This window comes from Macaca thibetana, chromosome 6, assembly GCF_024542745.1.
Source record: "Macaca thibetana thibetana isolate TM-01 chromosome 6, ASM2454274v1, whole genome shotgun sequence".
NCBI lineage: Eukaryota > Metazoa > Chordata > Mammalia > Primates > Cercopithecidae > Macaca > Macaca thibetana.
In genome coordinates, this window is record NC_065583.1 from 24,439,958 (window position 1) to 24,454,643 (window position 14,686).

At 43.8% G+C, this 14,686-nt stretch overlaps 2 protein-coding genes across 2 annotated transcripts in view; one reads left to right on the forward strand and one right to left on the reverse strand.

The window, feature by feature from the left end:
- Positions 1-14,686, forward strand: part of MED7 (mediator complex subunit 7) — a 437,050-nt gene that overhangs the window by 346,080 nt on the left and 76,284 nt on the right. The window lies entirely within an intron of this gene.
- Positions 1-14,686, reverse strand: part of ITK (IL2 inducible T cell kinase) — a 76,323-nt gene that overhangs the window by 29,690 nt on the left and 31,947 nt on the right. Inside the window, exons 4-6 of the mRNA XM_050793929.1 lie at positions 13,004-13,132; positions 9,404-9,444; positions 4,264-4,415 (exon numbers count right to left, since the gene is read on the reverse strand). Coding sequence (XP_050649886.1) covers positions 4,264-4,415; positions 9,404-9,444; positions 13,004-13,132 — 322 coding nt within the window. The remainder of the gene's footprint in view (positions 1-4,263; positions 4,416-9,403; positions 9,445-13,003; positions 13,133-14,686) is intronic.

Sequence of the window (14,686 nt, forward strand, 5' to 3'; positions counted from 1 at the left end):
CACAAGGTGAAAATGGCATCCCTTCTGCTCTCTGGATCTCTGACTTTATATGTGTCAAATGAAGGGCTTAAATTAGATTATACTTAAAATCTAGTTTAAGTAGATACTCCATACTATGCCAATGTAAAAAGATGACTGATAGGCTGGGCGCAGTGGCTCACGCCTGTAATCCTAGTACTCTGGGAGGCTGAGGGGGGTGGATCACTTGAGCTCAGGAGTTTGAGACCAACCTGGGCAACATGGTGAAACGCTGTCTCTAGAAAATATATAAAAATTAGCCAGGTGTGGTGGCATGCACCTGTAGTCTCAGCTGCTTGGGAGGCTGAGGCATGAGACTCATTTAACCTGGGTGGTGGCGGGTGGGGGCAGTGGTATGGAGGTTGCCATGAGCTGAGATCATGCCACTGCACCCTGGCCTGGGTCACAGAGCAAGACTCTGTCTCAAAAAGACAAAAAGAACAAAACAAAACAAAACAAAAAAAGATGGCTGATAGTTTATTGCTCTTTATTCCATAACATGTTCTAATTTTCTTATAATAAGGCCAGTTTTCAATCTAGTGATTCTGTTTATGGGAAATGTGTAATCGGTGCACAGAGTTGTGAAGAGTGAAGAAATCAAGACTGGCGATGCCAAATACAGGATGATTATCTTATATTTTACTCCTCTGGCAGACGTTGCTAAGCAATCACGGCATAGTTTCTTTGCAGAATTGGACATCTGCCCTCAGAATCATCCTTCGCACAGTGCTCAAGGCAGCCATTCCGACTGAAGAAAGTTAGCTTATTCTGAAATTTGCCATCCCTTCTGTATCACTCTTGTAATCCCCTTAACTACGTCTGGTGTTGCCATACTATACTTTTCGAATTATATTAATGGATCAAGTAATATTTTGCTTTTCAATAGAATATGCCACCCAAAGCTGGGCCATCTACACAAATGATAACTCTCATACTTGTATGTGGATGTGTAGACTTCCCAAAGCTCTTTCACTTCCATCATCTCATTGATTTTCTCAACACTGTGATATAGACAAAGCTGACATTATCATCTGCATTTTACAGTTCAGGAAATGGATTCACAGCGGAAAAGTGACTTGGTCATCTGTGAATGACGTGGTCACACATATGACATGGTCATCTGTGAATCCTCAGCTACATATGACAAGAGTAGCTGATAAAGTCCGAGTCCTCTGTCTGCCCATCTTGTGTACTTTCCACTATACCACACTATCACAAAGCAAACTGGGGAAATTCCATAATGCTGACTGGCTGCTGGGGTGTCCTCTTTGATGCCCTTTGAAGTGCATCATTAAGCCTTTCCACAGCTCACCAATGAAGGGTTTAACTATCATTTGGGGAAGTAAGACCTAGAAGAAATTTCCTGGCACATTAGATGTGCTAAATAAAGTCAGTTGATTGAACTAATGAATTTCTAAGTCCCTTTAGTGTTTGTAGACCCTGTAGACAGCCTTGAACCTATTTCAGATATGGGCCTCTCTATAATGGACAAAGAGAAGGTGATGTGACCAGCCTTAATTGTCTTCATGAATCAACTAAAGAGGGAGGTTCCAGGTGAGGGGAGTTGGAGTCTGTTCTTAGCTAGCAAACTACACTGCCTCTCAAACCATTGTTCTGAATCTCATCACCTTTTACCCTATCTCACTTCTGTCTTTCCTCCCCCTGCAATGGGGTTGATAAGCCTACCTAAAGAGGAAGCACCTTGAAAATCTCACTTCTGTCTTTTCTCCCCCTGCAATGGGGTTGATAAGCCTACCTAAAGAGGAAGAACCTTGGTGTATGTAAAAGGTAAAGCCTTATACTTAAAGATATTTGTGCCCCTCTTTTGTTTTTTTTAACCCATCAGATTGGCTTTTTTAAAAAAGTTCAATGATACCCAGTCTTGGCACTTCCATAACTCCATTAGCAGGAATGTAAATTTGGCAAGCTTTGTGAGGAAATTACATGGCAAAATTAAGATATCACATACTCTGACTCAACTGTTGCACAGTTAGAAATGTGACGTATAGGCCAGGCCTGGTGGCTCACGCCTGTAATCCCAACTACTTTGGGAGACCAAATAAGGAGAATTGCTTGAATACAGTGGTTTGAGACAAGTCCGGGCAACACAATAAGACTCTACTTCTACAAAAAATTTAAAAATTATCTGGGCATGGTGGTGTGTGCCTACACTCTCAACCACGCAGGGGTCTGAGGTGGGAGGATCACTGGAGCCTGAGAGGTCAAGGCTGCAGTGAACTGTGAGAGTGCCACTGCACTCCAACCTGGTTGATAGAGCAAGACCCTGTCTCAAAAAAAAAAAAAAAAAAAAAAAAGAAAGAAAAGAAAAGTAATGTTATATATATATATATATATATATTCCAAAGATGGCCAAGATACATGAATACAAGATCTTCATTAAAGCCTTGTTTGAAACAGCAGAGGAAACAAATAAACTGGCAACTAAATGTCCCACCATAGAGGGTTATTTAAACACTTATAATATAATCATACATTCTAATATTGTGCAATTATTATTATTATTTTTTTGAGATGGATTCTTGCTCTGTTGCCCAGGCTGGAGTGCAGTGGTGCGATCTTGGCTCACTGCAACCTCCACCTCCCAGGTTCAAGCAATTCTCCTGCCTCACCCTCCCGAGTAGCTGGAATCACAGGCTCCTGCCACCACACCCAGCTAATTTTTTGTATTTTTAGTAGAGATGGGGTTTCACCGTGTTGGCCAGGTTGGTCTCTAACTCCTGACGTCAGGTAATCAGCCTGCCTTGGCCTCCCAAAGTATTGGGATTACAGGCGTGAGCCACTGTGCCCGGCCTATGCAACTATTTAAAAAATGAGGTAGATTTGCATGTACTGGTATGAAAAGATCTTCAATGTGTATTAATATCATTAAAAATTAAAAGTAAGATGCAGAACAGAATGGATCAACTTGGTACAAGTGAAAAAAGGATGCATTTTTTTTTTTTTTTTGAGACAGAGTCTTGCTCTGTCACTCAGGCTGGAGTGAAGTGGCACCATCTCGACCCACTGCAACCTCTCCCTCTTGGGTTCAAGTGATTTCCATGCTTCAGCCAGTGGAGTAGCTGGGATTACAGGCGTGCACCACCACACCTGGCTAATTTTTGTGTTTTTAGTAGAGACAGGGTTTTACCACATTGGCCAGGCTGGTCTCAAACTATTGGCCTCAAGTGATCCACTCGCCTTGGCCTCCCAAACTGCTGGGATTAGAGGCGTGAGCCACCGTGCCTAGCCGAATAGTGATTACTTTTGGACTTGATGCGGGGGCAAATGGAGGGTGGCTTATTTTTTATGTCTATTTCTCTCTACTGTTAGTTAAGCAAAATGTTGACATAAATGATCCATATGTTGCAATGACAGTTTTCTTTTTTATATTTTAAAATTAATAATAACCTCATACTTTGAAAACATTTAAACCCTTAATATTAAGATACAAAGATGTTCGTTGCAGTGTTGTTAATATTTGCAAAATATTGGAGATCACGTAAGTGTTCAACAAGGGAATTTGCTAATTTAGAGTACATTTATGGCTGGATTGATGCAACCATTGAACTCATATTCTGGAAAATATTCCAGAACATGGGTTAATACATCTGATATATTAAGAGAAAAAAAAAAAAAAAAACCCTTAAAAGGCAGTGTGAATCTCATGCTCGGTATTTTTTTCATTCAAAAGTTGCATAGTGGGAAAGTGGTATTTGTACAATCTTATTTTCTCCCTGAGTCAAGTGGATGGCTAGTTCAATGACTGCGGTTGTAACTAAATCTTTAGTATCTTCTTTCTGATGCATCCTAACATAATTATCAATCTGTACCATCTCTACACACACCTTTTCTTTCCACCAAAAATAAGTGCTTCCTAATGGGATGTACCTTCAGCCTCACTTAACACTCAAGAACAATAACACTTTACAGAATAAATTGCCAAGCTCCCAAATTGTAGATGTTAGTGGAAAAATCCAGGGTTTTTTTGAGATGAGTTTGGGTCTGGAGTGCGTGAGATGGGGTGCAGGGAGCAAGCATAGCAAGTGACTGCCTCAGAGTCACTTCTTGAGAAGAGGAAAAACGAGCCTCAACTACTTCCTTTCCTCCCTCTTCCTCCTGCCTCTGCTCTCCTCTCCCACCTCAGTGCTGCGGTCACGCTGCGGGAGATAGGACAAATCATCCTGGTATTTTATTTGTTCGCACCACACCTCAAACAGAGGGACAGCAGCCACAAAGATGCCTTACCCATTCCTGTCCTGGACTCTCCACCAGTGAATCTCAGAACTGTCCAGCAGGCAGTACTCTTCATTGCGCCGCAGTGCGAGTTCCTGAGGATCATTGGTTTGGTAGTCATACAAGGCAATGACCACAGTTTCTTCAGGTTCCCAAAGTGGTCGCTGGGGAAGAGAGACAACAAAACCAAGCAAAGACATAAAAAAGGAGAGAAAATGCCTCCTTTCATGGGGTGTCTGGGGAGACAATCTGCCTTCCTCTGGTTGACTTTCTTTATGAGTTAGAGTTACGGCACTGAACATGGCAAAAAAGACATCAGTGCTTGGAATTAATCACATTGCTCATTCTATGAGGTAAATTCTGACCACAGTGAATTCCAAGCAGCCACATGATTTTCACAAAAGTCTGCTGGTTTCTTTATCCGCACTATGTTATATGCGGCAGCCTCTCTGCCGGATGCATCATGCCCTTGGCAAAGGAGATATAGTCAACATGAAATCTTTCAGTTTGTGCTTCACTGATATGATTTGTGGGTTTATCCAGATCTACAGAATCATAGGTTATTGGAGCTGGAATTCCTCTAACAGATCATTTAATACACTTTTTCATTTAGGATGAGGAAACTGAGGCCCAGATAAGAGAAATGGACCTGGCCAATCTACCACTTGAATTAGCCCTAAGACTCTCTCTACTCTAGCACCTGTCTCCCTTCCTTCTCCAATGGGCTCTATTGCTGATGTCTCTGTTCCTCAGTCCCTTTCTTAGGATTACATATTGAGGACATGAAGAAAAGACCACAAAGCACACAGTTGCCAGAGTTCAGGATGGGCATGCCTACTATGGGTTAGCAGACTTTGTGAGAGTAAATGTGCGGAAAGATTGAGTTCCTCACTAGAATGTGATTTAGTGTTAGGAAGTCACAAGTTCTCTGAGTACATTGAAGCATTTGGTGGCATAAAAATACTGGAGCTGAAAAAAAAAGTCTCATCATACTGATGTAGTATGTTATCTCAACTGAGCCCAGATCGGATTTTTTTTTTTTTAAATAGAGACAAGATCTCACTATGTTGCCCAGGCTGGTCTCAAACTCCTGGGCTCAAGTGACCCTCCCAAAGTCCTGGGAGTATAGGCATGAGCCACTGTGCCCGGCTGCAGATTAGAATTGGAAATCTAGATATTTGTGGAGCTTGTGAGGATCTGTAAATGGGATGCTACAGAAAAGAGTGGATGTCCTGAGGCTTTTGCTGTAAGAGCTCATGGAGGGAGGAATAGTGTTCAAGGATGCTTGAAGAAGATGAAGGAGAGCTATGGCATTCATCCCACTGTAGGTCAACTCATTGGTTAATATCTGTGAAGAGAAAGATCAGAGCATGGTCCTCAAATTATGATGGTACCTTTCTGCAGGAGGCACACTGGACATGTATTTTTTTTTTTCTAACAATCATGCAAGCTTGGAATATGGGGATTATTTTGAATATCACAAAGTTTGAGGTATGCTATAGGCCTTTAATGGGTGATGGTCAAGAATGCAAAATGCCCTGTAGAGTCCCACATTCCATACAACTTTCGAATATCCTTGTAAACATTCACGTGATGAGAAACCAGCTTATACAATAATTATATAAGAACATCCTGAGCCTAGATCCTATCCGTACCCTATCCAAAGTACTGGATTTCCCAAGAATGCAACTACCTTGTACTTTGAGGGAAGACTATACTTTGGTTCAGAAGTTTACCAAGAGTTATTCATCATTTTGGAAAATTATATCACAGGGGTAATGCTGTAGTTGAGTCCCAATGCCACAATTTTTATCAGTTGCATTTGAGATGTCAAATCCAACGGGATCCTACCTACAGGTGCAAGAAAATGACTATTTCATTCTGTCTTCCAGTGCAGTCATGCCCCAATATTTATACAGAAACACATACTTTATTTTATTTTTTTAATTTTTATTTATTTATTTTTGAAATGGAAATTTTGTTATATATATTATTTTTCCTTCCTTCTAAGTATTACAGTTAGAACATTTATTGATTTTTTTTTTAAAAAGTATGTGTAATACAAAAGTTAGCCAGGTGTGGTGGCACATGTCTGTAGCCCCAGCAGCTGCGGAGTCTGAGGAGGGAGGATGGCTTGGACCCAAGAGACAGAAGGTGCAGTGAGCTATGACTGCACCACTGCACTCCAGCATGGGCAACAGAGTGAGGCCCTGTCTCAAAACAACAACAACAAAAATTAATTAAGTACTTTAATTAAAAAAATATATGTATTCATATGTTACATTATTTATGAATTTTTTTCAGGATAACAAAAGGAGCCTTACAAAATATCCATCATTAAAAGGCAGTATTGACTTTGATAAGGTTGGGAACCATTATTTGAGTGAGAAAATCAAGGGATGGCATTTGGAGAAACTGAGTCTGTGGGCTCAGGAAGGATTGTTTGGGAGCCTCCATGATGTGGTGAGGCACGAAGGGAATGAGGATCCTGTCTCCTGGCCACTCTGCTACAGGCCTCAGCATAACCTGACCCCCCAGGACCTCTGCTGGTCCCAGGTGGGAAGAGATCCACTGGGCTGAGGGGCCCTCACAGGGAGTCCAGGTAGCAGTGGCAGGGATAGGGTGCCTTAGTAGGCAGCCAGCGAAAAAGGACACATGCAGACACATTCTAGTGGCCCCTCAGCAAGCCCTGGGTTGACTGGGAGGGACTGTAAGAGGAAGAGTTGAGTTCCCATGCATGCAGGGGGCCAAGAGGAATTGGAATTTGGACTTCAATGTGAAATACGACCTTGTTTGTATCCATAGGCAAGAGAGGCCTGGGATTGTCCTTCACTCTGACCATGGATATTCTCCATCTTGAACAAAATAGCCATCCCCCGACCCCGGAGGACTGGCCCTGCTCACAGTGTTTCTCACATAGAGCATGAGACCTGTTGGCTCAGACTAGGTTAAAAACATAGTTTCTCTGTATGACAATCCGAGATGTCATTACCACTCAGGGAGCAGAACGAGAAGGTGAGGAGAGAAATGACTCCAAGTGGCTCAGATAAGAGAATCGTTGCATCGGATTTAGACATGCGGTTGAAACTAGAACAATGATTCCAAAACCCTTGTGGTCAGAACACTCAAAACAGTATCCACGATACTCCTCCAAGAAGGCTGAAAAGCCAAATGGCAGAGTGCAGGGAGAGAAGGATCAACAGTGTATTCTGGCTTTCACCTTCATTGATACCAAAAACAAAGACACAGAGCAGCCTGGCTTAAGATGAGAGGTGTGGGTTTAGGCGGGACTGTTGAGGGAACCATCTGCAAGGGAGGGCAGTAGGATTCCGAATCAGGCCTTCAAGGGGGATGGTGAAATAGTCTTCAGAAGGTCAGTGAAAGAAAAGGAGAGAGAGCTCATTCTCTGCTACAGTTTCAGTTTCTTTTCTGTTGTGAGGGAGTAGGCTGATGACAGATCTAAACACCAGGCTGGAGCTTTGAGGATTTAGAGCTTCCTTTATGGGGACGCTGCCAGTTTTGAAATGTCACCATGTTGGCTGAAGGGAAAAAAGACAGAGCTCATTCTTCAGGAAGAAGCATGAGGAAACGGAATCAGTAAACTCTGGTTAAAGAATTTGCTCTGGAATGAAGAGCGAGTACTCAAATGTGGGTATTGGTCGGGTACAGTGGCTCACGCCTGTAATTCCAGCACTTTGGGAGGTCGAGGTGGGTTGATCGCCTGAGGTCAGGAGCTCAAGACCTGCCTGGCCAACAATGCTAAAACTCCGTCTCTATTAAAAATACAAAAATTAGCTGGGCGTGATGGTGAGTGCCTGTAATCCCAGCTACTCGGGAGGCTGAGGCAGGAGAATTGTTTGAACCTGGGAGGTGGAGGTTGCAGTGAGCCGAGACTGTGCCATTGCACTCCAGCCTGGGTGACAAGAGCAGGATTCCATCTCAAAAAAAAAAAAAAAGTGGATATTGGTGTTAATATTATCATAAGGTCAGGGCCATATCCCCTACCTAAAGGTCATGATCCTTTCTCTCATCTCTCTCTTTTTTTTTTTCATCTCCTTAACCAAATAAGCTGCCCTAGAGTAGGTACTGTGCTATCTAAGACTTGTAAGTCAGTGTATTATAGATCAGTGAGGAGGCTTATTAAAATGCAGATTCCGGGGCTCCTCCCCCAGCGTTGTGGACACAGCAGGTCTCGGGGTGGGGTCTAAGAATTTGTATTTCTAACATGCTCCCAGGTGATACAGATGCTTCTGGTCCATGGGCTATACTTTGAGAACCACCACTCGAGTTAAAGACCACCACGCCAGAAACCTTGCATCCTACTAAGTTGCTAAATGGCCTTGGAAAAGCCTTAAGACCTCCCTTGGGATTTGATTTCCCAAGCTTTACAATGAGAATAAAACTAAAACCCTCTGAAGTGGATAGAACAGACAGTAAGTTTTAAAATAGAAGATAAAGGGGTTGAAGTGCTTTGAAAAATATAGAATACCAACAAATGTATGTCTCCAAAATGCTTGCATAGAGTGAGTATGCACCTTTTTTTTTTTTTTCTGGAGACAGGGTCTTGCTCTATCACACGGGTTGAAGTGCAGTGGCACACAGTCATGGCTCACTGCAGTCTTGACCTCCTGGGCGCAAGTGATCCTCCTACCTCAGCCTGCTGAGTAGCTGGGACCACAGGCGTGCACCACCACACCAGCTAATTTTTAAAATTTTTTTCTAGAGATGGGGGTCTCACTTTGTTGTCCAGGCTGGTCTCGAACTCCTGGGCTCAAGCGATTCTCCCACTTTGGCCTCCCAAAGTGCTGGGATTACAAGTGTGAGCCACCATGCCAGCCACACTTTTATAGAGAGTGCGCTGCTACTATACTCCAAAGTGGTCAGGTGAATGGCCACCCAATTTGATATCAGTATTTGTTGAATAAATAAAGTGACATGGAGATTTAGCAGCTGAATGGTTCTTTAAGGGGACAGACCCCCAAGTCAGTTGAAGCCCAAAAATACCCAATGTGTTGAGTTCCGCTGAATCGTGACAGCCTGCTGCATGCATCCAGGGTTTGAAAAATATGGGCAGAGGGGAACATGAAATAGGAACATGCCAATCAGGTAGCTTGTGGGCCGACCTGCACCCAGAGCTAGGGCTCTCACTCACCCTGTTGTCTTCAGGAGTAGGAGGAAGAGGCTTCTTTGAAGCTGAAAAGAGAAAAACAGGAAAAGAAAAAATGAGCATGAAAACCAATGGACCCAACCGGAAGTGAGCAGCCAGGGGGCTTTTCTGAGAAAAAGGGCCCAGGGAAAACAACAGAAGAAAGGGGGCCAGAAGGAGCAATAAGACACAGTGAAACCTGACTTGGCTTTGTCAGAAGCTGTCTTTTATCTCCTTGGGCCTGCTGGTTTCGGATTCCCTTTTCTAGTAGACACCAGAAGCTTCCAGAAGTCCATATTCAGGGACCCTGTCTCTCTGTATTCCCAGGAAAAGCCTGACAGTGGGGTTAGACTTGCACCCTTCCCTGTAGGCATAGAGACTTCTGGGAATGTCTCTGCCACCTGCTAAACTCAGGAGTGGGAATTGGTGACTCAGGGGGACAGTGACTCACTAGCTTCCTGACTCAGTTGTGAGCTTGAGGAGGGGGTGGCTAAGGTGGGAGGTCATTGTGCTGCTTTTTGAGTGGGCTGGAATCCACTTTTAGTTGCCTTAAGGCATCTGAATATGTGTTATTTCTGCTTCTTTCAAACTATACCAACCCAGCATCTCTCTGTCTTTGTCTTTCTGCTTATCTCTGTTTCCACATCTCCCTCTGTTTAGCTCTCCTCTCTCTTCTCTCTTTCCTCCTTTCTCTTCTCTTCTCTCTCTTTCTCTTGCCCTCCTTCCTCTCATTTCTTCATACTCGTCTCTCACTATTTCTCCTTTGTAGCTCTGCAAAGGCCATTCCTGGACTCAATGAATCAAAGGTGTGTGGCTGTGTCTGGGGCTCTCTGTGGTACGGGAGGCACTGCACAGGCTTCAGGCTAATACAAAGACATCCTTAATAACGAGAGATGAGAAAAGAATGGGCTGCATAGGTAGGTGATGAGTTCCTCATTTCTGTAGGAGGTTGACTTGAAGTTGGACAGCCCACATCAGGGATACAGTAGAGGAGAGTCACACATTGACACTGGAGCCCAGCCCCGTGCAGACTTGGCAAGAAACAGTAGGCTGGGGTAGTGACCTGGGTATGCGATGACCAGAGAAGAAGGAAAACCCCTATAATAGGAAGCATGGCTGCCATTTAGAACTCAACTTGGAGCTGGGAGACTGGTGTTCTAACTCTGGCTTCACCAACACTAGCTGTGAGCCTTGGCCACTTCCATCCCTGGATATTCTATGACTGGTGTCTCTTTCTTCTTCCTCTGGCCTTGCTTTTCCCTTCTTTCCTTTCCATCTGTGTGGGGTTGGTATGTGGAGAGATCAGGGCCAGTTCTGGTTGAAGACATGGGTGTTACTATGGGTTGGGTGTGGCTGGGTCTGTTTTTACTCAACCAAGTCTGCTGCTTCCCAAACACACACAAGTTCTGAGGCTATATCTCGGCCTTAGATTCTTTCAACCACCAATAAGGAAGACAAGTAGACACAATTACCATTTATCGAGAACTCTGTATATGTTGGCAGCTGTACTGCTTTCCACAACACCATTGAATCTCCCAGCCTTACACGTAGCTACCTATTATCATTATCCCCATTTTGCAGGTGAGGAAATGCACTTAGAGGCTCAGAGGGGTTATCCAAAGCCCAGTGCTCATAGACCTGCACTGGCAATGTGCTCGGTACCAGGAATCCTGTGAGCCTTCACCCAGGGAGGTGACCATGAGCTGTATTCACAGCGCAGTGTGTTTCTTGAAAACTCTAGTCTCAACTGTGTAAAACTCGGATCCACGAAGTTATTTAACCAAATCAGAAGAAGGTAGAGTGAGTAGATGTTCAAGGGGGAGACAGCAATGGGTTGCAATGCAAAAGCAAAACCATTAGCAGAGTGACTGCACGACACCCACAGCAGGACCCCAAGAGTGCTCAGGCCCTGGTTTCACGTGGGGAGCAGCTCAGCATGACCAGCCCTCCTGCACTGGAGTTCTGGTGAGTCATTCAGATGTTCCTAGCACCTCAGTCACATGTGTATCACTTGGAGGAGGGAAATACTGTGCGCCCCAAAGAGGAATAGCTGCGGCATGCATGGTGCAAACTACAGAATGGAAATACTGAGTCAAAGAATTTCAGAACTGGAAAGGGGCTTAGATATTATTTCATCCTAAGCCCCTCAGAACTCCTTGCTATTTTTGAGATGAGGACACTGGGGCCCCTTGATGGCCAAGTCACTCATCTGAGGGCCCAGAGCAAGGCATTGGCAGAAGTTTGGAGACCAGATCCCTGACTTTGGAAAGGGCTTTCACTCACTGAGGTAAGCCCATGCCGTTCTGTTATTACGGTGGAGCCCATCCATAGAAAATTTTCCATTTCTTTTTTATTAAATATTGGCCCACATGAATATGGTCACAGGACTAATGTGGAGGATCACTTGAATATTTACCAATTTCTAAAACTTATTAAGTATTATTCCTCTGGGCCCAGGGATGGATTACGTTGAAGGGCTTTTTTTCCCCAAGACGCAGGGTGAAAAGTGGTGGTTTTTAAAGTGGTAATGAGAGGGGCTATGAATCAGGAAGCCACAGAAAACCGAGCCATGTGTTACATCCGCCTTGGGTTGCCAATTTTCAGTATTAAGTTTTAGTGCACAAAAGGAAATGATAAATGAGAAGGAGAAACTATGGCAAAAGAGGTTGAGAAGAGAGGAACATGGAAGGAGAACAATCCACACGGTCCATCATTCCTATGCAACAATGGAATTTGCAGAGCACTTCCAGCAGTGTGACCTGGAGCATACTGAATTGCTCAAGGCAGCCCATTCCCTTAACATGACACCATCTACCCCAGATGGTTGAGAGGAACAAGAGCATAATGAATGTGAAATGCATTCGAGTGGAGTTGTACACAACTGGAGGTTAAGGTTCGAAAGTCATTACTAAAATCCCGTTGCAGCCCAGTCCCCCGGACCTGAGCCTTTAATGTCAAAGGCAAAGAAATAGCTTTTTTTGTTTTCACTTTGCATTTAGACTGTGGCCTTCTCCTTTCTGAGATTGTGGAGGTCAAGGGCAAGTTTGAAGAGGAGGCAAGGAGAAACCACAGAGTAAAAAGTAAAAGAAAAAAAAAGTTCCTCTCACCTTTAAGGCTATAGAGTTGAATTTGTATAATTAAATATATGTGTGATATGATGCCACTGTGATAAATAAATATTTTATATCTCTTAAGGCTGCCTCTGTAATTTAAGACTTAAATAGACCATGCCATTCAAATGCAGGTTATAGCAGGGTTCCTCAAACTGTACTGTGCACATACGTCTCCCGGGATCTTGTTAAAATGAAAATTCTGATCTAGTAGGTCATGAGTGGGGCCAGATCATTTGCATTTCTAACTAGCTCCTAGGAGATGTTGATGCTGCTGGTCCAAAGAACACACTTTAAGTGGTCAGGAGCTATAAAGACATCAGCTTTGAGATGGAAGCACCAACAGACTGGTAGAAAACACAGACGATTCCTCTTGGAAAATTCTGAAAATGTAGAATTTTGCATTCCATTCCTGATACCCTCAATGATTGAAGGCCAAAAGCTTTTACCTTTCTATGGTCATTTCACAGAGTAGAGGGAATTCCCAGTCTCTTACCGTTCTTGGTTGGATCATATTGGGCACAGCCTGCTGCAAGCTTCTCCAGCTGAGAACAGCACCTCCACTTCCCATCCATCCAGAAATTAGGATGATATTTAGGCACCAGACTGTTATTATTCCTCGTTTCTGAAATAGGTTGGCACCAACAGAAGAGTTATTTCCAGGTCAGTCTATCAAGGGCTACCAATTTTATACCATCTCGAGTTTAGACCTGGCTAAGTGAGCCTGAATGAGTATTGTCCAGACCATTCAGAAGCATGGGTTGACCTGAGCACATAAATGCACTGTGCTATTTACTGGGGTAGTTCATGTTACATTTAGGCATCAGCACATCTAGGCTCACATCCGGCTCTGCCTTGCATTAGTTGTGTGTTCTTAGGTTGGGCAAACCCTCATCTGAGCCAATGAGGTTGTTAAACACTGGGCTCTACAAAAGTGCCTTTAAGGGTAATGAGAAGGTTGAGAAGGTGGAATCACCATCCCTCCAACTCTCCTACCTTTAACCACAGCAACTTTGGTTTTTTCCCTTGTAGGTTTGTGGCTTTGAAGTAAGATTTTGGTTGGGGAAAAAGGGGGGCTCTGCTACTGAAACAAATACATACATAAGGCACAGAACAGTGTTGGGTGTAGTAGCTTATGCTTGTAATCCCAGTTCTTTGGGAGGCCAAGGCAAGAGGATCTCTTAAGCTGGAGATTAGCCTAGGCAATATAGTGAGACCCCTTCTCTACCAAAAAGAAAAAGAAAAGAAAAAAGTTAGCTGGGCATGGTGTCACACACCTGTAGTCCCAGCTTCTCAGGAGGCTGAGGTGGGAGGATCACTTGAGCCCAATAGGTCGAGGCTGCAATGAGCCATGCTTGTGCCACTGCACTCCAGCATGGGTAACAGAGTGAGACCCTGTCTGATATAGTTTGGCTCTGTGTTCCCACCCAAATCTCATCTTGAATTGTAATCTCCATAATTCCTACGTGTTGAGGGAGAGACCAGGTGGTGGTAACTGGATCATGGGGATATTTTCCCCCATGTTGTTCTTGTGATAGTAAGTGAGTTCTCATGAGACCTGATGGTTTTATAAGTATTGGGCAAGTTCCTCCTTCTGTCATTCTCTCTCCTGCCACCTTGTGAATAAGGTGACTGCCTCCCCTTTACCTTCCACCATGATCATAAGTTTCCTGAGGCCTCTCAGCCATACAGAACTGTGAGTCAATTAAACCTCTTTTCATTATACATTACCCACTCTTGGGCATATCTTTATAGCAGTGTGAAAATGGACTAATACATTGTCTCCTTGAATAAATAAATAAACAAACCACAGAACTAGATAGCTAATCTCTAATGTTCCTTCCAATTTTAACATCCTGTGTATGAAATCCCTTCACAGAGGGCAAAAAGCCAATGATCATAGCTGGGGCCCTTTTGATTACTTTTTTTTCTTCCTTTTTTTGGTGGGGTAAGACCAGGGTCTTGCTGGTTACCCAGGCTCGGCTCACTTGGCTCACTGCAACCTTGACCTCCCAGGCTCAGATGATTCTCCCACCTCAGCCTGCCGGGTAGCTCAGAGCACAGGCCTGTGCCACCATGCCTGGCTAATGTTTTTATTTTTAGTAGAGATGAGATCTCACTATGTTACCCGGGCTGAAGTGCAGTGGTATGAGCATGGCTCATCGTAGCATTGGACTCC